General features: G+C 35.2%; 2 protein-coding genes and 1 long non-coding RNA gene across 5 annotated transcripts; 1 reads left to right on the top strand and 2 right to left on the bottom strand.

Annotated features, from left to right (window-relative positions):
- Nucleotides 1–36: 36 nt before the first annotated feature.
- Nucleotides 37–5,156, bottom strand: LOC122579765 (ubiquitin-like-specific protease 1D). 3 transcript variants are annotated; one of them, XM_043751996.1, is made up of 14 exons: nucleotides 4,795–5,156; nucleotides 3,422–3,476; nucleotides 3,244–3,332; nucleotides 2,866–3,137; nucleotides 2,166–2,214; nucleotides 1,955–2,046; nucleotides 1,840–1,872; nucleotides 1,666–1,761; nucleotides 1,408–1,495; nucleotides 1,234–1,331; nucleotides 1,025–1,147; nucleotides 760–874; nucleotides 496–603; nucleotides 37–395 (listed from the first exon to the last, which is right to left on the bottom strand). In XM_043751996.1, exons 1-14 carry the CDS (start codon nucleotides 5,086–5,088, stop codon nucleotides 273–275), a joined length of 1,635 nt encoding a protein of 544 aa, XP_043607931.1. In that variant the 5' UTR covers nucleotides 5,089–5,156; the 3' UTR covers nucleotides 37–272. The 3 variants fall into 3 exon arrangements, with proteins under 3 accessions (XP_043607931.1, XP_043607939.1, XP_043607947.1); XM_043752004.1 differs by having other exon boundaries at nucleotides 1,958–2,046; XM_043752012.1 differs by having other exon boundaries at nucleotides 3,244–3,317.
- A 931-nt stretch (nucleotides 5,157–6,087) lies between these two features.
- LOC122585389 lies at nucleotides 6,088–8,205 on the top strand. The gene is made up of 3 exons (XR_006321700.1): nucleotides 6,088–6,414; nucleotides 7,360–7,414; nucleotides 7,915–8,205. It is a non-coding gene; the product is annotated as an uncharacterized LOC122585389 (long non-coding RNA).
- A 1,284-nt stretch (nucleotides 8,206–9,489) lies between these two features.
- Nucleotides 9,490–22,190, bottom strand: LOC122599174 (methyl-CpG-binding domain-containing protein 9). The gene is made up of 9 exons (XM_043771635.1): nucleotides 21,514–22,190; nucleotides 19,341–20,841; nucleotides 17,961–18,602; nucleotides 17,103–17,408; nucleotides 16,663–17,025; nucleotides 16,452–16,550; nucleotides 13,632–14,078; nucleotides 11,670–13,139; nucleotides 9,490–10,149 (listed from the first exon to the last, which is right to left on the bottom strand). Exons 1-9 carry the CDS (start codon nucleotides 21,918–21,920, stop codon nucleotides 9,766–9,768), a joined length of 5,619 nt encoding a protein of 1,872 aa, XP_043627570.1. The 5' UTR covers nucleotides 21,921–22,190; the 3' UTR covers nucleotides 9,490–9,765.
- Between the last annotated feature and the right edge of the window lie 485 nt (nucleotides 22,191–22,675).

Below are 22,675 nucleotides of genomic sequence, written 5' to 3'. Positions count from 1 at the left end.
ATCGCCTTAAAATCCAATTAAACCACTAAAATTAGATGTCAAAAAAGGCTATTTCCATGCTTATATTGCATAATGCATAGTCACTTCACTTACCAGCAAAAGTGGTATCCAAATATCAACTACGTTGGTGTTCATGGGCAAAACAGACCAGTTTCATAACTATCTAGAAATCTGGCATTTTACTAATTTCAAGCCCTGAAAGATGATAGATATGTACAAAAGAAATTAAAAAAAAAACATAAACCCCAATTTCTCTGAGATGTCAAATGTGGCTAACACTTGGGAGATAAGGTGGTTTCCTTCTCTTTTGCAATCTTGAACTCTTGTACAAGTAGATCATATATTTTCCCTCTTAAATTGGAAGCTTCTTCAGGACGAAACCATTCTTTGCTGAACTGATAACACCAAAATAACACAGATCACCATCTAATGGTACCAAACACAGATATAAATGACTGATAAATTAGATAGAAAAAATGATACAAGAAAGCATACCATTGATAAATCTTCCTCTCGTAACCTCTTAGGAGCTTCCTTAATGAAACGTTCCATATAGAACAAAACAAATAGCCCACAGTCAAAAGCGTTTCTTTGCCTTGGAACCTATTTGAAATTAAAATATCTCATAATCTTAAATCTAAAAGATGGTCATAAGCATGATGTTAACTAACTTCAGTAACAAAAACCAATCACAAAGCAAGAAATTTCTATAAGAAATGAAGATACTGATCAAGAAGTCACGTTGATTGAAAAATTTACCTTAACTTTTCTGTCAGTTATTCTACAGCCGAGGTTTTCCCAGATTTCATCCTTGATGGGGGGATCCAAAAGTTCATCTGATTTCTGAAGGTAGCTCCACTCTTCTTTTAGAAAGCTGTAATAATACATGAACTACAATTATAACAAAGGATAATGGGGCTAAACATTTATTATAGCTATAAGCTCTTTCATCAAACAGAAAACGGAATCTCAATCCATTATATTCTGATAAACTTGTTAACGTAGTGTAACGATGTAAATATACCTTTTGATGTTAACAAAAATTGATTCACTGTCATGTAGTCCAAGTGAATCCAGATGAAGAACAACAGGGCCTAACTCATCTACGTTGTTTGGGATACATATAATTACCAGGCTCCAATGAGCACTATACGAAGAATTGAAGAAAACATCAAAAACATTTAATTATATAGATAATAATTGTTAAATACCCAATAAGTATTGTAAGCTTACTTTTCATGAATTGGGAGAAGTATGTAAGCTTTTTCAAATATGTGGGTATTTTTCCACCATTTTCTGAACTTATGGAAAGAGCCTTCCTGGTAATCCAACTAAAGCACACAGACAAGTTATTAACCCATAGTTTAGTCATATAAAAACAAATTACTGGAAAGTAATAGTACATACCTTCTTGAGCTTGTTGTAAAAATATGTATTGAAGAAATGATAATTGCATTTTGCATTTTCTGATGCAGATGAAAGCTGCTGAAGATATCTAGCCAAACAAGACAAGCAAGTTATTGTAAGCAACTTTCTGAAAGCTCATTACCCCAAATACAAATCAGGTGCAAACATGTGACCTTATTTTGCAAATTTCCCTTTTCCAAGAAGATAAATTGAACAAATTTCTAGCATATAGTTCAAGATAGTTAATAAACAATTTACCGGATATAGTAGTTCATAATAGCTGATGAAAGCCATGCTTCAGGATCAAGACATTTCATGTCTGTGTAAATAACTTGAACTGGATCCTGGTCGTCCCTGTGAAAGGAGCATTTAATCATGACTGACTCCAAATTTCATTAAGTGGTAAATATGAGTCATTGTTATTTGACATACCTTGATGGGTAGTAGACTTCAACATCTTTCATGCTGAAAATTTAAATATGATCAATCAAACACATCTAAAGTCTAGAGATAATAAATATCAAACAAAAGAATACAGCAGTACCACTACCAGTCACTTAATTTTTCTGCACAAGGTGTTAAATTCCAAACCAGAGGCTCATCATCCTCATCTTCATCCAGCAGACGATAATCTGATGACTATAAAACATAAGATCATACAAAATTGAGCAAATGTGGAAGTATACGCAAAGAAAGCACATTTTGAAATTCAAAAAAGAATTTTCCAGGCATACAAATACATAACAGGAATGACTTACACATCTAGGCTCCCATTTTGTTGAAGGCTGGCTTTTGGGAGCAGGTATCCTATCGAAGAAATTAAAATGTTAGGCTTACATAGGGTGTGTTTGAACTTGCATTTTGAAACTAATTACTGGATAGAGAATAATCAGACTCGCATAATCTACCACAGCAAAACAGGTAAAATAACGAGAAAGGACAGCTATTATTGTTTCCCTGTTAAGCGTCATATAAGTTTTGCAACCTCAACAAGCACTGACATACACTTAAAGAAATAGCTAAATCCATGCACGATGATTTAAAAAGGACTTTGCTAATCATAGACGGGTATGGATAAAATGCAGAGAAGTGTTGTACGTAAAAAAAATATATATATATATAAATAAATAATAATAAAAAAAAAAAAAATTATAATAATAAATAAATAAATAAAAATAATGATCAACCAACATGTAAAACACTTTTTGTGTGTTAACTAGAGCCCTAAGGGCAAGGTTAGCAAAATCCTATATAAATAAGTAGTGATAACAAAACAAAAAGAAGACAAATAATCAGAATCAGTTTCACAATGCCCAAACACTAGAAACTGAATATTAACAACTTGAGAAAAGATAATCAAATTATCGCTTTCAAAAGACAACACAAAACACCTCCTTAAAAGGGAAGCTATGAGAAACCAGTGATAATTACAGACGGGTGAAGGTTGAAGTTTCATACCTTTTGAATGATTCCCAAATATCTCTGTCAGAATCAAGAGAACAGGTAGTAGAACGGTTGACTTTTTTATCACCATTTGAAAATTTGTGCTTCCCACTATAAAACAAAGGACTGTTGGTCTGACAAGAAAATGGTTTTGTTCTCGAAGATGTTTGCTTTGTAGATCGCTCCCTACTCGAAAATTGTGCAGCTTGGTTCTTGGCCCTTCTTCCTTGATCACGTTTACTGAATAATTCGTCGTCTTGAAATGCATCTACAGTCCTGGAAAACTTCTGCTAAATTAAAAAAAAGAAACGTAAATGTTACTTTCTTCCTTGACTAGATACATAACAAGCAGTCATTTGTAAAACAATTCAATAAGGGATTGCAGTATCGTACATCCCTGTCCAGCTTCTTGTCAAACAGATTTGCAAAATATTTCTGATCACTTCTCTTTTTCCCGCGTGACGCACCTATAAAACCAAAATCTTTGTGCCAAGAGTAACCATCTTAAAGCTTATGGAATCTGAATAAGCAGAAACATAATGTACAGATTCAGACATGATCAAAATCTCACCATCATCACTAAGATCAGAAAGTTGCATAGTGTCTTCACATTTGGTAACACCACCCTGATAGCAAAAATAATAATAAGTAACACTAATTTTTAACAAATTAGCATAATGCCATTAAATTAAAGCTTTATAATGTACTTAATCATTCATCCATAGAGCTAAAACAACTGAAGAACACTAATGTCTTCCAACACCGATGAAATAATTACTTAATAAACAAGGATTTATTGCGTAAATCCCTAGAATACCCATGTACTTTTCCATTTATCCTTCCCAAGTCATCGAACTATTTTGTTCAATTAAATCATTAAAAGAAGGTTTTGTGTCACTTTTGAGTCATTCACAGCTTTTAAATCAATTATTACTATATATCATTTACCATTGTATGTAAGGCTAATGTTTTAGTGCATAGTGCACACATTTAACATCAAAATAAACCATTTTTGAAACCATAACTTTGTATATAAGAAGCTAAGGATGGAAAAAAGAAAAAAATAAATTTAGTAACTCAATTAGACAAAAGATAGTTTGATGGTCGGGAAGTGACAAATGGAAAAGTCCGTGAGTATTCTAGACAATAAACCCAATAAACTATTTAGCTAATTTGCAGATTTCATTTGGACAAAGAATTTCTTAAACTATCCAACTTGTCATGTTTAGCTATAGTGTGTATCATACTTTCAGACAATCAGAACTTCTTACATGGACCAAACCTTTCACACATCTGCTGTTGTGCTTATCAAAGATGAGGTGACCTCATCATCATATAACCGGTATATTAATAGCAGACGACCAGACGTGGCAACAACACAAATTGATAAGCCATCAAAATTGGGGTTAATGGCTTCATAATGTATACAACTATACACAAATGTCTATAGTATGTATCCAACTATAATCATGTCCATTGTATGTATTTAACTTTGAAACTTTTAACACTGTATGTACTCGACCAATCAAAAGCTTGCAAACCAACAACATGAACTCAACGTGGCAGCATGAACGGATGCCACATATACCTCGATACTTACAATGTTACAAGTTTGAAAGTCAAAACACCTAAAATAAACAAGATTATAGTTGGATACATACTATAGATATTCGTTTGAATACACTTTAACCCTCAAAATTGTCATCATGTCACCAAAGACCAAATCATAAATTAGCAAACTTGGTATACACAATTATACTAAAGCAAGTGTATGTAAATGCAGAAACTAAGGGCTCATTCCATAATTTCACTTTAAGCCGAAAACCGGTAACAATACTATAGTAGTAATATATGTATACAGGATAGCTACATTTGATCAAAATTTAACACATTAGGCATAATAAACCTGAGTATAATAGAAAATGTAGGTCAAAAAGTAAAAACCTTTTTGCTATAAAATTTTTCTCTTCTTTCGAGTTCGGCTTCACATCGGCGAATATCTGCCCTGAGTTTTTCTCCTTTGTCCGGTAATCTATCACCCCTGGTTTTTAGAGTTGCTCTTTTCTTTGTAAGAATTTTATTAATTTCAGCTTCTGTTTCCGTTATTAGTCCATAATCTATATCATTTTCCGGTCCGTGACGGTTGGGTTTCCCCGATGAAAGGATGAGGAGCTCATGTGGAGGATCGTCGGCATCAATCATCATATCGATTTCGCCTTCGCCGAGTGGTAGTGGCATCGCCGCCGGTTTAAGTTTTTGTATTCAAACCGGCGGGGGGTTTTCACACGCTGGTTTTTGTTTTTGGTTTGTTTTTTTTTGGATTTGGTAATCAGTATATAAACATACAATCCAGCATGTGTTATATTGGGGAAGGGAATACGAGGCTGTTAGGCTTGGTGAAAAATTCCCACATACCTGTTTTTTAAACCATCAAAATCATAGGTGCCAAACATTTATTTAAAATATTAAAATATTATTATGTGAGAGGTTTTCACCTAAATTGGGTTCATAACAACCTCATACTGGCGCTTGAATAATTTATAGTATGTAACTTTTTAGGATTAAGGTTAAGAGTCAAAATTATTGCCTTAGACCAATATTTTATTATTTTTTGTTTAATGAATAAATGCATGGGCCTTATGATTTTTATGGATTAAAAAAACAATATGTGAGTGTTCCACGCCTAAGCTTAGATACCCGACAGCCTTATATTCTCATCCTTCGTGTGTATATATATATATAGGAATGGGTTATTTGTAATACAAGGATTTGAAAAAGTACAAAAGTACAAGGTATTTTCTCCTTCTTCCTTCTTCCTTCCATCTACGACCACCACCACCACCATCATCATCTCCGACCACCACCATGATCCTCCGGCGACGGCGACCATCTCCGGCGAGACTTACACTTACACAGCATGGATGCCCGGCGATTTCTCGATGCTATGGGTTGTCGCCCACTTAGCCCAGCACCAGGGTCGGCCCTACCATTATGCATTTATGCCTTACAAGGTATTGTGTCTGAGCAGGTTTAAGACCACATATTTAAACAGTATTGGCCGGAAATAATCATATGAAGGATAAGATGAAACAAGGATGATTACATTTTGCAACATAATGATCGTTTATCAACATTGTGTAACATCCTAAGTTTTTAGGCCAATAAAAATTTACCTTATTAATAGTTTTGGCATTTAAAATAGTTTACTAGTATTTTATTTCTAAATATAGGGTTAAATTAGTCTTAACGAATAGCGGGTATCTTAGTCACTAAAATTAGAAAAGGGGCGTGGCATTCCCTTAGGTTGCCAGCCACATTCCCACCTATTCTTGAACCCAATTTCTCCATCATGTATTCATCTTTCTTGATTCTTCTCTTCCAATCTAAATCAAATCAATTTCTTCCAAACAATTCAAGAATTCCTCTAAGAATGTAATAATAATCTTCAATCATCAAAATTAAAAAGCTAGAGTTTATGTTTGGGGGTGGGGCTGGCCAAATTCCAAGAGAGAAAAGGGAGAAAGAGGATATTTTAATTCAAGACTAATTCCTTGAGTTCTTGAGGTAACAATCTTTATAACCTAATTTCAATTATTGATTTCTTTTAAGAATTTGGGTTCATGCAAGTATGGAAAATTTGGGGGTTTTATTTATATTGAGTAAATTGCTATAATATGAATTAGGGTTCTTGTAAGTTAATCAAATTAGGATTTTAATTGGGTTGCATGATAGATTTTGATGAATACTAGTAAGAATAAGTTGGACAGATTCTGTCCCTGAGTTTGAAACGAGTTAAACACCCACTTGACAGAATTTTCACTTGTTGAGTCCTAAAAAGAAAATGTAGCTTATTGTGTTAAATAAATTTTGCCACTGGAATGGATTAAAAAGACGAAGTAGAACTCTAGATATGAATTTTTGAAGTCAGGGGCGCCATGCTGATCTTTCAGCAAAAACTGATTATGTGTCTGACATTAAAACAGGTAAAACACATTCTTGCAAGTTAATTCATATCTTAGTCACTGAATACAAAATGTACCTAAATGTGTTAAGAAGAAGTGGCCACTGGAATGAGGTCAAAATATGGTGTAGAACTCAAGTTATGGTCATTTGAAGTCAGTAAGGTCAAAGCTGTTTAACAGCAGCAGTTTTGGTTTTTAAAACGACCAGAAGTCACCTTTGAAGGACAATTCACGTATTAGTCATTAAAGATAAAAGGTAGGTATATGTTTCATGTAAATTTGGCCACTGGAATCATGTTAAAAGAGTAAGTAGAACTTGAGTTACACTCGTTTGAAGGCAGCTTGGTCAAATGATGAAAATGGAACTTTTTGTATGAAAGTGAGCTGACCATATGAAAATAATTTAAGAGATACATGTTATGTGAACTAACCTAAGATTAATATAAGAGTGTAAATGATGGGTTGGGTGTTGGAATGCTAGTGATTATGGCTATGTGACCTTATACGTGATGAATGACCATATTGTGTTTTTAATGTGAATTGATAGGTTGATTGCAAATACGTTGTTTTATGGTCATCTTGCAATTGTGGTCGCAAATAAGGTGAGTGTATATGCATATAATCATATTCTTGTTATTTGAGGTTATAGGTGGGTAAATTCTTATGACCCATAGTTGATTGTTTGTAAGAACTAGTAGGTGGGTAAATTCCTACTAGTCATGTTGTTGTAAGAGCTAGTAGGTGGGTAAATTTCCTACTAGTCAAAATATCCATGGCCATATTGAAAATGATTATGTGAGCTAGTAGGTGGGTAAATTCCTACTAGCCAAATTGATTGTGTGAGCTAGTAGGTAGGTAAATTCCTACTAGCCAAATTGTTTAAGAGAGCTAGTAGGTGGGTAAATTCCTACTAGCCAAATTGTTGATTACGACTAGAAGGTGGGTAAAGTCCTACTAGTATTATGAATGATATGAATGAGATGACTATCAATTGATATGCTATAATTGATGTACTTTTGTATGGTAACTTGTTTATGATTGTATGTGTATGCATTCACTAAGCGTTTAGCTTATTCTTTTTAGTTGTTTACCCTTTTTATAGGTTGTCCCGGATGCGGAAGAAAGTTAAGTAATGTAAAGATTGAAGTTAAAGTTGCTTTATGGATATTGGTTGCTTTAGCTAAATGCGGATAAGGGTAACGTTAATAGGACCCGTAGAGACCCTTTTGAACTTTGGCTCATGATACATTGATTGGTTACTTCTATCGAGTCATTTTGTATTAGAAATGTGTTGGATTGTGTTTGAAATGTACCTTTGGAAAACTCTTAATTCGTAACAGGTTTTAACGATGATTTTACGAATGGGTCATGCCGAAATTTCTAACTTTTGGTACATTGTCTTTTATAACTAGTTCTACTTTTGTTATGTTTATTTCTGTCTAAAACTTGTTTGAACTCAGAAATACCTTTTTTCCCATTGCGGCGCAGTGGGAGTGTGTCCAACCCACTGCGGCGCAGTGGGGTTTTTCTCACGCAGGTCCGAGACTTTCCACTGCGGCGCAGTGGAGAGTGCTCAACTCCACTGCGGTGCAGTGGGGGTAAAAAAAAATCATTTAAAATGGTCGAGTCGAGATTGGTCCTTACACATTGGCATAATTATGTATGAACGTTTCAAATAAAAAAAACCTTGTATGCATTAAAAAAACCCAGGCTCGGCGGTGGGATTTATGTATTAAAAAGAGACAAATTTTACCATGTGATATTGCTACATTATGGGTGCTATGGTAGGGGGGCGAACTCGCTTTAGAGAAAACAGGATAGAATACTAAAGGGCATTAGGTATAAGCCTTGCATAACATAGGGGCGGTGAACTACGGTTATCAAGACATGTGAAAAATCCCTGCTAACAGAAACTCGCTTTCACTTTGTGATATTTTTGTTTAAATCCCATATAAATCCCGGGTGAAGCTATCCACACACTTTTAAACTAGTAGCAATAATAATCAAATACGAAAATAAACTTTCCATACTTATATAAAAAGGCTGCAAGCCTTCAAGACGATGACACCAATTGATGACAAGGACAAAAGTCAGCGCCAAAGGCTACATATACATATACTTGAGAAGCCAACTTCCAAGCTGCAAAACAAATTACCATATCCCAATACAGCAATATTCTTTGATCTAATCTACTATTATTCCATATACTTCAACTATGATAATGATTACACATTTACACCGATGTACTATATCCTTGGTCAATTCATTCACCCGTACATCGTAATCTAGGGAGGCAATTGCTATACAACACTTAGACTAGCTCCTTTGTTTATAGAGTGCAGATTAACTAAGAGCAAGAACAGTTTCGAAAATATCTGACAAGATATGAAAGTCATGATGTTAGTACTTTTTGCGTCATACCAAAATAATGAATATGGAGGAAAAAAATTTCAGGTTAGAAAAATTCGAAGTGATATTAGAGGACATGCTTGCATAATCAGTTGGGTTTTATTTAACAATGCGATTATGCAAACCCAAAAAAAAAAAAAAAAGACAAGAATAAGTAATGAACTCAAACACTAAATCTCTAAAAGCTCTAGAGTAGAAAGAAATTGGTTTCTTCAATTCACCACAACAATATATGCCCATGATTCAAATGGAAACAGAAACTAACTTCTTAAACGGAATCCTATCCTCCTTATATATAAATATGAAATTGAGATAACATCAGTTCTATATAGTTCTTGCTTTCTTGATCAACAAAATGGCTAAAGAAACCACAAACGAATATCTACAACACAAAAACTACACCTCTTCAATTTCAAATTTTGTACAACAGATTTGCAAACAACCTTAGGTAAGCTTCATATCAGTATCTGCATCGATGAATCAGCCATCTTGACAATTTTTCATACTAGCATTTACAAACAGCCATAAATCTAACTACTTGTATTTAACTGTCAGAATCTCGCATTCTCTTCTTTGATCTCGTTTTCGGTCTTGAAAGTTCAGCAGGTTTTGAATCAGTGACAGGTGAGCTGCTCGACCTCTGATTGGTTTTTGAATTTGACTTTTCAGAAGAGTCTTTTTGATTTGGCTTTTCTGAAGTTTTCTTTTCTGACTTAGAAGCCTTAGGTGTAACGGGTTCTGTGGGCTCTAGATTGGATGTCGGGGGGTTTTCGTAATATATCACTGCATCAAGAGCATATATTCTAAGAGCAAGAGCAGATATGCTGGAAATTTTAGCAGCAGTTGCTGGTGATGACCAATACCACCATTCTTTTCTCAAATAATCAGTTTTAATCATGTCTTCCAATATAATAGTTGCTTGTACCATCTGAAACATAACTAAATATTAGATTTCATTATAACAGTGGCCAAATAGGTGGTTAGGGGAGATGGTTCATAATTACAGTGGCCAAAGGACGAAATTGAACCCTGTTTGCCCTATTTTCTTTATACCTACAGTTCGTTACATTTTACCCGTGTTTAGATAAATACAACCCAAATTTACCATTCATCATCACAATGAGCTGTTTTTATGCAAAGCATGATGATTTTACAAAACTTAGAGCCACCAGATAGTAACGTCTTGTTGGCCACTTTTAGTAATGCACTTCTTTTTGGGTCACTTGGTTACCAGGGATTTGAATGATAGGTCAGTGACGAGATGGCCTTGATATTCTTTGATAAGTTCATTTACCTAATTATATATATATATATATATATATATATATATATATATTAAAAACCTATGTAAATGTACAAGTACATTATACGTGAAATGTACAAGCTTTTAAAGCACATACTAATTTTAAACAAATTTGTTTTAACCCCCTAAATTTTAACCAAATTTAGTTTTAACCCCCTAAAATTTCTATTTTTTAACTTTTACCCCTAATCAAAGTTTTCGCTTTCATTTTCACGACACTAAACTTTTAGGTTCTCATGTTTTCATCATGCAACTTTTACACAGTTACCGTTTTACTTGTTAAACATTTGGTCTTTGATTATTTTCATTTGTCTTTTTATACATACAACGTTTTCATTATACAATAATTTTTTATCATCTTTACGTCTTACGTTCATGTTACATTTAAAACATTAATATAGTTATTGTTTATGTTTTTAAACATCTTAATATTCTTTTACATTATTTTATTGTATTACTACATGTTTAGTTGTTTTTTTAATGAAAGTTTTCATCTTTTAACTTGTATCCCACATCAAAATTTCCGTTTTCATTTTTATCGACACTAAACTTTTGGGTTATCAGATTTTCATCATACAATTTGCACACAGTTATGGTTTTACTTTTAAAGATTTGGTTTTTGAATATATTCTTCCGTTTTTATACATATATATAACATTTTTAATATATAATAATTTTCATCATGCTTAAGCCTTACATTCATGAAACATTTAAAGCATTAATATAATTATTGTGTGTGTTTTTGTACGACTTATTATTCCTTTATAATATTTTTAATGTTATTGCTAGATGCTTAGTTGTCATTTTTAAAGTTTGAGTTCGAATATTTGACATAAATTTTCCAAAACTTTATTGTATAAAAAACGTACTCTGCGGCAACGCGCGAGGTCCATAACTAGTATCTACTGAATATTAAAATGCAAGTTTAATGACCTTACCTTACCTACCTAATATTAAAATGCACATCGGCCAAAAACAGATAGTTTCTCTCTATATGGTGGCTTTAACCTTTTGTTTAACGTTACTTCAATAGACTAGTCAAAGTTTTTGCTACCTAAATCGTGAATCGGGTCATATGTATTAACTTTCACGATGGTAAGCAGTAACTTTGGAATAACATAAACTATCTGAATCTACAAACTTACCTCATAAATTGATTGTGCTGATTTTACAAAAGCACGCCAAGCACGTATGCGGTCCAAGCCTCCCCTTGAAGGTCTCAAAGCTTCTTTTGGAAGTGCAGTTTCTATATCGAACAAATTGATCTTAAGACACCGAAGAATTTCAAGAACACGGCCAGTTACAGGTTTCAAAGAGGATTGACAAATACGCACTGGGGTTCTGTTCTTCAATGATGATTTCCCACTGGTACCCTTCAGTTTCAATTTTTCAACCTTAGATGGTGTCTCACTTGGGACTTGTTTTTCCAGTGTCTGAAATTCTGTTGGCCCATTCATTAGAAATGATGGAATCCCATTTGACCTAATAAGACCAATATCTTTGACTTCTTCTTTAAGAGAACTGCGAGGGCAAAACTTTGCCCGGATCTCCTCAAATGAAAATGGTGAATCAGGGTCATCACGAATATCAAAAATAGTTGGCTGTTTAACCAAAGGAATCCTTTTACACTTGGAGGAATGTTCAGATTCTTGAAGATTTTCACACTTTCCATCATTATGACCATCTAGCTCCTCATCAGTGAGAAAGGTCCAGTGGCATGAAGAACAATGGTGTCTAGTGGGCCCTGTTAACTCCAAACAATCACACCTGTACCAGTTCCCCTCATTGACCTTTTTACACTTGCGGCCCTGCTTCTTCATGTACTGAATAATTGCCCCCTGTTCAAATGAAGAACCAAATATCATTTCCAGTGCTGCCCTTGCCTTGGTGCCATAAGCAGATGAACTTGATTGATTAGCTTGAACGGTTTGAGGGGCATTTACTTCGTTTACTCTATTTATATGCCACAGTTTGATTGTTTCTTTCAATTCTTTCTCTCGTGCATCATCGTCTCTTAGCCACCCAATGAGATCTAGAATTTCAGAATCTGATTCGTAGCAAGTCCACATAGAGTCGTCAGATGGGTACAATTCAGAAATTTCGAATTCGTTCAATCTTGACAATAAGCTGGAAGAGTTTGGACATACTTTCCTTCTACTTCGCGGGCTTGAAACAACAATGCGGTCTGGGCTGCTAAGAGCCCAATAAAGTCTTCCAACTAAATCCCGCCCCAGATACTCTCTTCGAATTACGGGTTTAGCAATTTTCGATTCCAAATTTGTAATTTTTTCTTGCAAAGAAGAAACACTCTCCTTGACGTCAAAAACAGATTCTTGATCCTGGCCTGCATTCCTATTTTCATCATGTTCTTCATTTTGCATTTGACTTTGAGCATCACTAGATTTTGAAGCAGACAAATGTTCTTCCTGAGATTTATCTTCAACTTCTTTTGCTAAATTTGAAGCCAAAATTTCCTCCCTTTTATTTTGACTTTTAAGCTCTTTGTTGAGCTTACGCAACTTCTTTTCCAAATCACCAGAGTCTGGAGCAAGGTGGTTTCGAACAACCCCAGAACTCAGAACCTCGTCACATAAAAATTTAAAAAGGAAAATTCTCTGCATAACAAAGAAGGTACAAACTTTATGCATCATGATCATCAGATGCATCAAGAGCAAGAGCTTGATTACAGAAAGAGCTACAATTTGATCATTCAATCATTAAATACCACCATTTTAGAAAGAGCTACAGCTTGATTTATTTTAATTTTTTGTCAAACATGAAGGTTAAACTGGCAAAATAAAGATCGAGACAATGTTTTATCTAAATATATACACTTTGGGAAAGACGAATTTCTTGATTAGCACATTATGCTCATATAACCATTCACATCGAATAAAGGGTAATATAATTGTGTGTATAAATAGGTTCAAACACTAGTTGATAGCTACTAGAAGTCTACAATAGGGATAAAAAAGGCCACCCCAACCCACTTTGACCAGCACCAAGAGGTTAATAGTTTTGACATGTTACCCAACCAGCCCATATTGCCCCCTTCTATGATATCCGCTTCAGAATACCAAGAATCAACAGCTGGAAGTCAAACATACCTCTTCAATGCCCAACTCCCAATACTCCATTAACTCCATGGTATCTGCTAGTGGAGCCAATTTCTCCAAAAGATTTCTTGTGAATTCTTTCTGAAACTTCTTCCTACCACGCAAACGTGACAGTGCTCGAGTCCCGCAACGCTCATCTTGTGCAATAGATTGACAGGAAAGGCAAGACGGGCAATACCAATTCCCATCAGGTATCCTTGCAAGTGGAGGAACTAAACAATATGTATGGTACTCAGAATCACATTTATCACAAAGCAAGACACTATCATCATCTTTATCCATCCCACATACTTTGCACACCCCGTCCTCCCATGGCGCAGCGGGAAGTGAGCTCTCCATTGTCTCGACAAGAAGAGAGTTTAACTCTTTCTTCTCTTCTTCACTTAATGAATCAAAGCTATTACCACTCTCCGTAATTCTGCTGACCAGGTTATGTACCTAAGGTGGTACATGTGCATATTTGGTCAAAAAGATGTTATAGAATATAAGGACACTCGTACATAACATAGTTGTCAAAAGCGACGGCGAACTCAAAGCGCAAAGACCCTATATGGGGCGAAGGCAAGAGGCGCAAAAAAAGCGCACGCCCGGAAGAAAAAAGCACACTAAAGTAAAAACCAAACCAAATGTCATTCAAATTAGCAAATTCCATCTAAATAACACATAATGCATTAAGCCAAAAAAGTTCAAGACAAATTGTTAAACACAGAAAGTTCAAAACCATTGACAAAACTTAATTAGAACCACGGACTATGCCATGCCCACTTGTTGTACTTCCACCCAGGGTCTTTAGATTTAGGACGTTGAGAAACATTACCACCTTGATTCATTGGCTCTAACAGATGATATGAAAGAAAGTTTCAGTTGAAAAATCTTTTGAGTAAGAAAAAATAATTTTAAGAAAAAAGGAAGAAAACTTGCCTGAAGTTGAAGGGAGAATATGTTGATGAAGAATGATTTGATGTTGATATATTCTGATTGATGATTTGATGTTGATATTTGGAACAATATACAAACGTGATTTATGACATGCTATTAATACGCTTCTTGGATGACCAAAGGGTTTTTAGGCGCCAAAGGGTTTTATGGAAAATAGTAGACTGCCGCCTAAATTGTTGGTGGGCCTGGGCCTAGGTTTTCAGGCGGCAAAGTATTGCCTGGCCATCGCCTTGCGCCTAGGCGGCTTGGGCACACGCCTTTAACAACACTGGTACATAAAACTTTCAGGAATTTGTGATATCATCTCTATTTTACTGACAAGTAAATCAGACCCAAAATATAAATGGACGTGAGGGCAGGGTCTTATGACTCAAATGTATACAGCCTAACCGAGGTATCCCATGACCATTTCAGAATCCTACACTTGCCACCCACAAAATATGGACCTAGGGAGGTTCGAATCTGAGACCTCTTGTGAGAGGGACATAAGAACGCCTAAACACTATGCCACCTTGAAGGTGGTCTCGTATAAACCATCTAGTCCATTGGAAATGCAAAAAAAAATAATCGTAGTTGCATGCTTAGAGGTGGCAATTTAGACATGTGTACTTATGAATGATCAACTTGGGTTTATGGTCTATCCCAAACGGATTAAATAGGTCCCAAATGTCCAACAGGTTAAAAGTTTAAGCAGATTTGTATTAGTTTAGATTAGTCTTTTGTTACCGTCTTATTTCAAGGGGAAAAAAAATATTCTTGTTAAAACAGATTATTGTTCTAGTTCTACATTTTTTTTTATAAACTCAACATCCAATTATGAAACTTGTCATTTTAAAAACCATCCATCTTAGCAACAATAAAATAAGGAATAATGAGTAAAACGGACGCAGAAACATATTTTTACGACCTAACTTGACGAAAAATAGTTCGATAGTTGAGAGGAGACAAAATGCAAAGTACATAGAAGATTTAGATAATAAACCATAAAAAATTTATGGGGCTGACCAAGCCAATCCACTTCCACCCACACTCAAAGCATGTCTCAACCCGAACCCCCTTTAACCCAACCTTCCCCTGTTGCCAACACTATGCAATGCCTAAACAAGAAACAATGCCAACAATACAAAAAAAATGTGAGCTGCCAATAATACGAACCTAGTAAAAGTCAGTCAGCAATTTCATAAACAACGATGAGATTAAGTAATTCGCCGAGCAATACTTTGATGGTCAGGAAGGGACAAAATGCAATCTACATAGGAGTTCTAAGTAATAAACCATAAAAATGGTTTTCCTTTAGATCTTAAAGGTATCATATACGTGATGCTTCAGTTTAGCAGCAGCGAAGCACGGATACCCCATTCTTGTTTGTGTAAAAATGGATAGAAAGTCATTTTGCTGCCAAGATACTAAATTATAATGTTAGAATGCTTACGAGTATTGTCACTCATATCAAATGTTCCAACAGAAACATTTTGATACTGAACTGCTTAACTGTCACGTTAGAATTATTACATTTTTAACGGTATCATATACGTGATGCTTCACTTTAACCCGCAACGAAGCACGGATACCCCATCCTTGTTTGTGTAAAAAAGGATAAAAGAAAATCATTTTGCTGCCAAAATCCTTAATTTTAATGTTAGAATGCTAACGAGTATTACCGCACACATCACATGTTCCTGCAAAGAAGTTTTGTGACTGATTGCTCAACTGTCATGTTTGAATTAACACATGTATTGTTGCACACATCAACACTTATGACTGACTTTTTTTCTAATGAACTGTTACATTAGCAAATTGCATGCAATATATGTGTCTTTTTGGTAATTAATAGTACAAGTAAGTAGAGAAGGCAAAAATAAATCAACTAACCTCTTCTTCATACAACTCTTCAAACTTTGTAGATAGCGTTTCAACCAATTCAATGTCATCAGGTCTGTCATGATACGCTATTCGTAATATCTGCCAAACCTGAAAAAACACCAATACAAGTATCGATATGTTCAATTTACTAATATCATTTGTATAGCTTTTAGACTTTATTGCTCAATTCTACTTAAATAAACATGTAAATGAAGAATACCTCACGAACATCCTCAATAAAAGATTCATGTGAAGCAACATAGAAGCCTGCAGCCAATCTCAGGTCAATTGTTCTAAAGTCCAATGGACGAGAAACCATTGCAGGGTACCCAAGTACTCCCGTATCATCAGGATCATTTGGTTTCAACACAGGTTTCGCCAAAAGATTAAAAAACACTCGATCTTCATCTGCAGCAGCAACAGACCGTAACACCATACGACACCGTTTCATAACAGCATCAGATAGTGTTACACCACTTTTTTCTTTTTCTTTTTCTTTCTCTTTTTCTTTTTCTTTCTTCTCAGTAGGTATCTGCTGAGGATTTTCAGCTTTCACTTTCTCAAGGACTGAGATAACGGCTCTCTGTTTCAGTTTTCATCAAGTCAGTTGTGAATTACTATAACAGACCTCAATAATTTAAAAAAGAATAGATTACACACCTTTGTGGGCCCTGATGCATTTCCCTTATAGACTTCTTTGCTAATTGAATGCTCCAATATCTGTTTGGCCCATTCTGGTGGATTTTTAGCCAAAGAATCATTAATGCACCTCCTAATCCTTGCCCCGACATTAGTAGGTAACTTCCTTACAGGTTCAAGAGCTTGACTCCATTCAGGGGAATCATCATCAATTACAATCGCCTCTTTGGCAACGTCTCCTGTATCGGTCTCTTTTTGATCTATTATAAAGTCAGTAACTTTACAGTTCACACAAGAAAATATTTTCTTGGAAGCTTCTGCCAGAACCTGAGAATAAAAGTTTATTGATAATCTTTAATGGGAGGCATTCAATGACCTAATTGAAAGATATCAACCTATTTTACGGGATAATGACAATCTAGGATACATCTTACTAGTTATGACTAATAGGTTGTATTCGGTAAATTTAACTGTTAAAGAGCTTAGCTAAAAAGAATATGGGTCTCTTAAATCAGTTGATTAAATAAATGATCAATTTTTCACTATTGTTTCTGGTAACATATAAGACCAAAAAAAGGAAAGATTGGGGAAGGGTCAATGTGAAAAATTAAGATCCTGCTACCTGAGATGCAGATAATAAACATACTTAAATAGTTTATACTGACAATATCAACAACTTTTATGTGCAAAATGGTTGTTATTTATTGTCAACAGGATACACACAGTTAAAATTTAAAAAAATAATAGCTAAAATGAAAATGTGTTCAGTTGTTCAAAAGTCATTCCAAAAAGGAGTCATCCATAGGTTGTGTGATCAAAACTCCAGATAGAAAATAAAATGAAGGTCCATCCAATCCCACCATTTTGATAAAAACTTACCATGGCATCAGCCTCCATTGCAGCCACTCCAGTAAGAGAACCACAGAGTGTGCCACCATCACCATACAAGCAATGGAACACTTTACCACACTCACGAGTCATCAGCTCTGAAGATTCAAGGTTACCATCCATAGACAATGCAACCAAAATGTATCTCCTGGCTAGTTCAGGCCAAGTAAATTCATTAACAGGGAAAACTTCAAGATTTGTCTTCTTGCTACCAACCGCACCTTCTATATCTTTCTTCCTACCTTTTCTTGACCTTGACTCTATGGAACCAAATGGGTCAAAGATTTCCTTGATTTTTCCTAACATATCCTCAATTAATACTTTCAGTAACTCCATGTGGATCTTTGCCAGCTCAACACCTGCACATTTGCTAGCTGCTTCTGCACGAAAACCATCTCCCTCGTATTCTTCTGATGTATTTACCGAACTTTCACCTACACTGGAGGTGACATCATCTGCTCTGTTAAGTTCACATAAATTCATGATCCTATTCTTTTGAAAACCATTTGAAGATCTTTTCGATGGATTTAAATCATCAACCCATGGATTCATCAGCTCGTTCTCCAGCAATTGTCTAGAAACTGGTGCCTCCAGCCCCAAAACTTCATGAAACCGCAAGCAAGTCTCATACACCTAGATTAGATAAAGTGAAAACTTCAGGCAAGCAAATCTTTTGTAAAGAATTTTTAGGTTTTACAAATAAATCATGCCGTAAATATAATTGCAGAAAACTATAATAGTAACATTAAAGTCTGTTTTTCTGGATAACAGGATTTAAGAGGATGTAAGCATTTGAATACCCATCAGGCGACTTTTGTCACATTCCTTTTTAGCTAAGTTAAGACTAAAGGTTTTTTGTCACTCTACAAGTCAACATGTTAAAAAATAAAATAATACGACCCAACTTTCTGGTACATGTTATAACTGTGACACTACAAGTCAACATAAGTAACCTTTTTACTCCAGATAAACGGAGTAAAGTTGATCCACTACCACATGTTGTCATTTTCCAAAACTTTATAAATAGTTAATGGTTAAATATATCTACAAAAACGCTACTATTATCACAATAATCTATTTAGAAGATTGTAAGACACTTTTGGGAACTTTTAACCCATCTCATTAGAAACTACTCCCTCGGTCCCAAAATACAGGTTCACATTGAAAATGCACACAACTTTAGAAATGTGTAATCATTACATTGTCTACCTATAAAATATCATCTAGACGGCAAAGTCTCTTTTGGTTGGTTAAAAATGAAAGTGAAAGTTAATTTAGGGACATCCCAAAATAGAAACATAAACACTTATATTGGGATGGATGGAGTATGATATTTACTCATGTGACCTGTAAAGGCTGAAAAATCACTACCTGAATAACATCACCGATCAAATGAGGAGGAAGGTTTGAGGTGACTGTTTTGCCAGGTGGACTTGATCTTTTGTCTGTTACCCCGAGACTATTAGACACTGCCTCGTGTTGTAAACCATCTCTACTGATAGCCAAAAAGAACCCACTTCTAACAGTTTGAGAACTCGATTTTTGACATCTTTCATTCAAAGATTCATAATTGGAACATGTGGTAACACCAGAAAGCTGTTCAATGAGTTCTTGTACAAATTCTAAATCCAAACCAAATCTATCAAGTTCTAACCATTTCCGCAACACTTCGCAAGAAGCTTCAAGCTCATCAATCGTCATTATTTTATCCGGGATGCTATTAAGAGGACCAGCTAAAAAACTAAACTTCCCTAATGAATCAAAGCTGTATGACGCATCATGTTCATTGACACGATGGTTGCAACAAAAACTTAAGACATTTTTACTGTTGTATGCTTCCCTGCATGCATGTAGTAGAGTTTCTACAGCTTTTCGCCATGCAGACGAAGAAGAGCTCTCCTCTACTGAAAATTCACCAATGACATCATTAGCTTTTTGAATATTAACATCGGGTTCAGCAGTCATACAACTTGCTATCTTCAAATAACATGAACTATCATCATCCAGATAGTGTGGTGGAGAATAATCTGTAAACATCATGTGAATCTTTGAAACATCATCATCATGAACTGTCTCATTAGCCCAATTAGGTGGTTCAGAATTTGTCATGCAGAGCACTTGTGAAGCATATGGAATCGAGTGATTGGTACAAGGGTACCTATTTACTCTGAAAACCGGGACAGAATGACCACAATCTAAAACATCACAGACAAAAATGGACCCGGTAAATTTATCATGCCAAATAGATCGATAACCCACTGGCCAGATTTGACTGGTGTTGTGAAATGAAACCCGTGGGTCAATTTTCCCAACTGATATAACAAAAAAGTCTTCAAACTGAACTGGAAAATCATTATGACACGATTTCGACCCGTTTGTCACAGGATCAGCTTCTACTGCATTTTTGCCATTACGCGAAATGTTCTTATGCTCTCTGATCTGTGACTTTGTTCTTTTGGTAGAATGTGATCCTTTTTGTAATATAGTGACACCACTACCCTTATCTTCTGTTCCGATGGAATTATTTGCAGATATCAAACCAAGATGTTGAGCAACTTCTGACATTGAGGTGAATCTAGTTCCCTCTGGGGCGAAGTAAATTGCTGAAGTTTTGCAAGTATTTTCTGAGTACTCAAATCTAACACACCACCCATCTCCTAACACCCCTCGTTTTTCAGAAATGTAATCTTTAAGTGCCTGCAAATACACCAAGTTGCCTTTTTGTGTTGCAGCTTCAACTTCAAGATCAATGTGTGCAAATCGTTTCACGCTTTGGGAAGGAAACCCATTTGCTATCAACCTCGTATCCGAATTGGCCATTGGAGAACTTAAAGTAAATCCAAGAAAAGGGTTACGCAGTAGATCCTGCATTCTGAAAAGAAAAGTAAACAGTAATCAGTTTCATCAAATTATATGCATACAGCGAACCCTCATCTAATCATGTACAACTCAAACAAAAGATGACTGATAAAAAAAAATTAATAATAAAATTCCACAAATCAGAAGATACGGTCATGGTGGGATGTACGGAACTAACACACTCAGTGCCTAAATCATACTGAAAACCCCACGTGTTCCATTTCTCATGCAGCAAGCAAAAATAATACATTAGCATGACACAAGATTTAGCCTTGCTACGTAAAGCTTGAGAATTGAAACGCATAGCACGGTGTAATACTTATTTATAGACGTATGGTCCTTAAACACAAATAAATGCATTTGGAAACTTCTGATCCCACTATTTAATTTATCATTTCTAAAATCATCTTAAAGGGTAACCAAAGATTCTTTCACACTAAACCCTAATTTATATCAACAAAACATAAACAGTTGATAAAATTACCATACATTAAATTCAACGAAATTAAACCTAGATCTATATAAATAGTAACATATTTCTTACCATTCACACACATAAGATCACAATTATGGAAAAACATATAATCACAAAATACCTTCAATTACATACATACATACATACATTCATCAACTATAAAACTATACATAATATGTATTATATATAAACTAAGGTAAGCAAGCATACTTAGGAAAGCTGGCAGCTATAACTAGCTCTGAATTCACAAAATATCCCTCATCACCGGCTTCGGCTTCTCGAGGGGGAGGTGCATTCATATCAGGGAGCCCTAGACCACCACCACTGCCACCGGGGGCAGCTCGGCGGAATCTTTTCGCACTACGCCGTTGAATCGAACAGTCAAAACACTTCCATTCTCTTTGTTCTTCTCTAACCCCTAAACATTCAACATGAAACCTTCTCCCACAATCACCACAAACCACCATCGTACCTTCCACCTCACCACAAGACCGGCACCGGAACTCCGGCGAGAAAACACTTCCGGCGCCGGCGAATTCACGAGGTGATGGAAGTGGGGCTTCATTTAGATCGATTTCTAATGCTACTGAACGCCCACTTGTTCCAGAATGTTCCATTTTTTAGAAATTATTAAAATTTATATATATATCTCAATTAATTCAAGTCAAAAATGAAAACCCATGAAAAAAATCGAGTTTTTAATAAAACCCAGAAAGCATTATCAAGGATTTGAATCGGTGAGTGAAATCTTGAATTACGGCGGCGGGTGGCGGCCGCGGAGAAATGGGGATTATCCGGCGAAACGTGTGTGAAAAGGGAGTGAAAAAGAAAGGCTTGGTTGTGGGGTTTTATTTTGTCTCGAGAATAGTGAAAGAGGGATTTGTTGAATTGTTGTTTATTTGGTCAAATGTCCAAATCACAAAACCCCCCTTTTTAAACATAATCACGATTTGTTGCAAGTCCCATGTGTCAAGAAGGTCCTCACGGAAATTGTGTGAAGCATAAACACGTTGGATGAATGAAAAACTCTTCCGAGTTATCATTCTCATATGGTTATTTAATTTAATACCTAGTACGAGTAGTATTTTGTGCCGACTAGAGATGATCATGAATACCGAAAACCAAAACCATGCCAGTTTTGATAAAGTTTTCGTTTAAATTTTGGTTTTTGATTTAGGATTGGATATGTTATTAGTACGGTATTGATAGAGATTTGGTTTAGGTTTCGGTTTTTAATTTAGGATTTGGATATATTATTAGTACCAAGTGTTTTGGTATCTGTAATACAAGATTTGAAACCGAATTCATGTCTATTGAATAAAAACGTTTTAAATGTGACATGGTTTACATAATAACAAGGAAAATTAGAAAA

Source organism: Erigeron canadensis, chromosome 1 (assembly GCF_010389155.1).
Source record: "Erigeron canadensis isolate Cc75 chromosome 1, C_canadensis_v1, whole genome shotgun sequence".
NCBI lineage: Eukaryota > Viridiplantae > Streptophyta > Magnoliopsida > Asterales > Asteraceae > Erigeron > Erigeron canadensis.
Note: the sequence above shows the minus strand (reverse complement) of the source record. Positions and strands in the feature narration are given on the sequence as shown.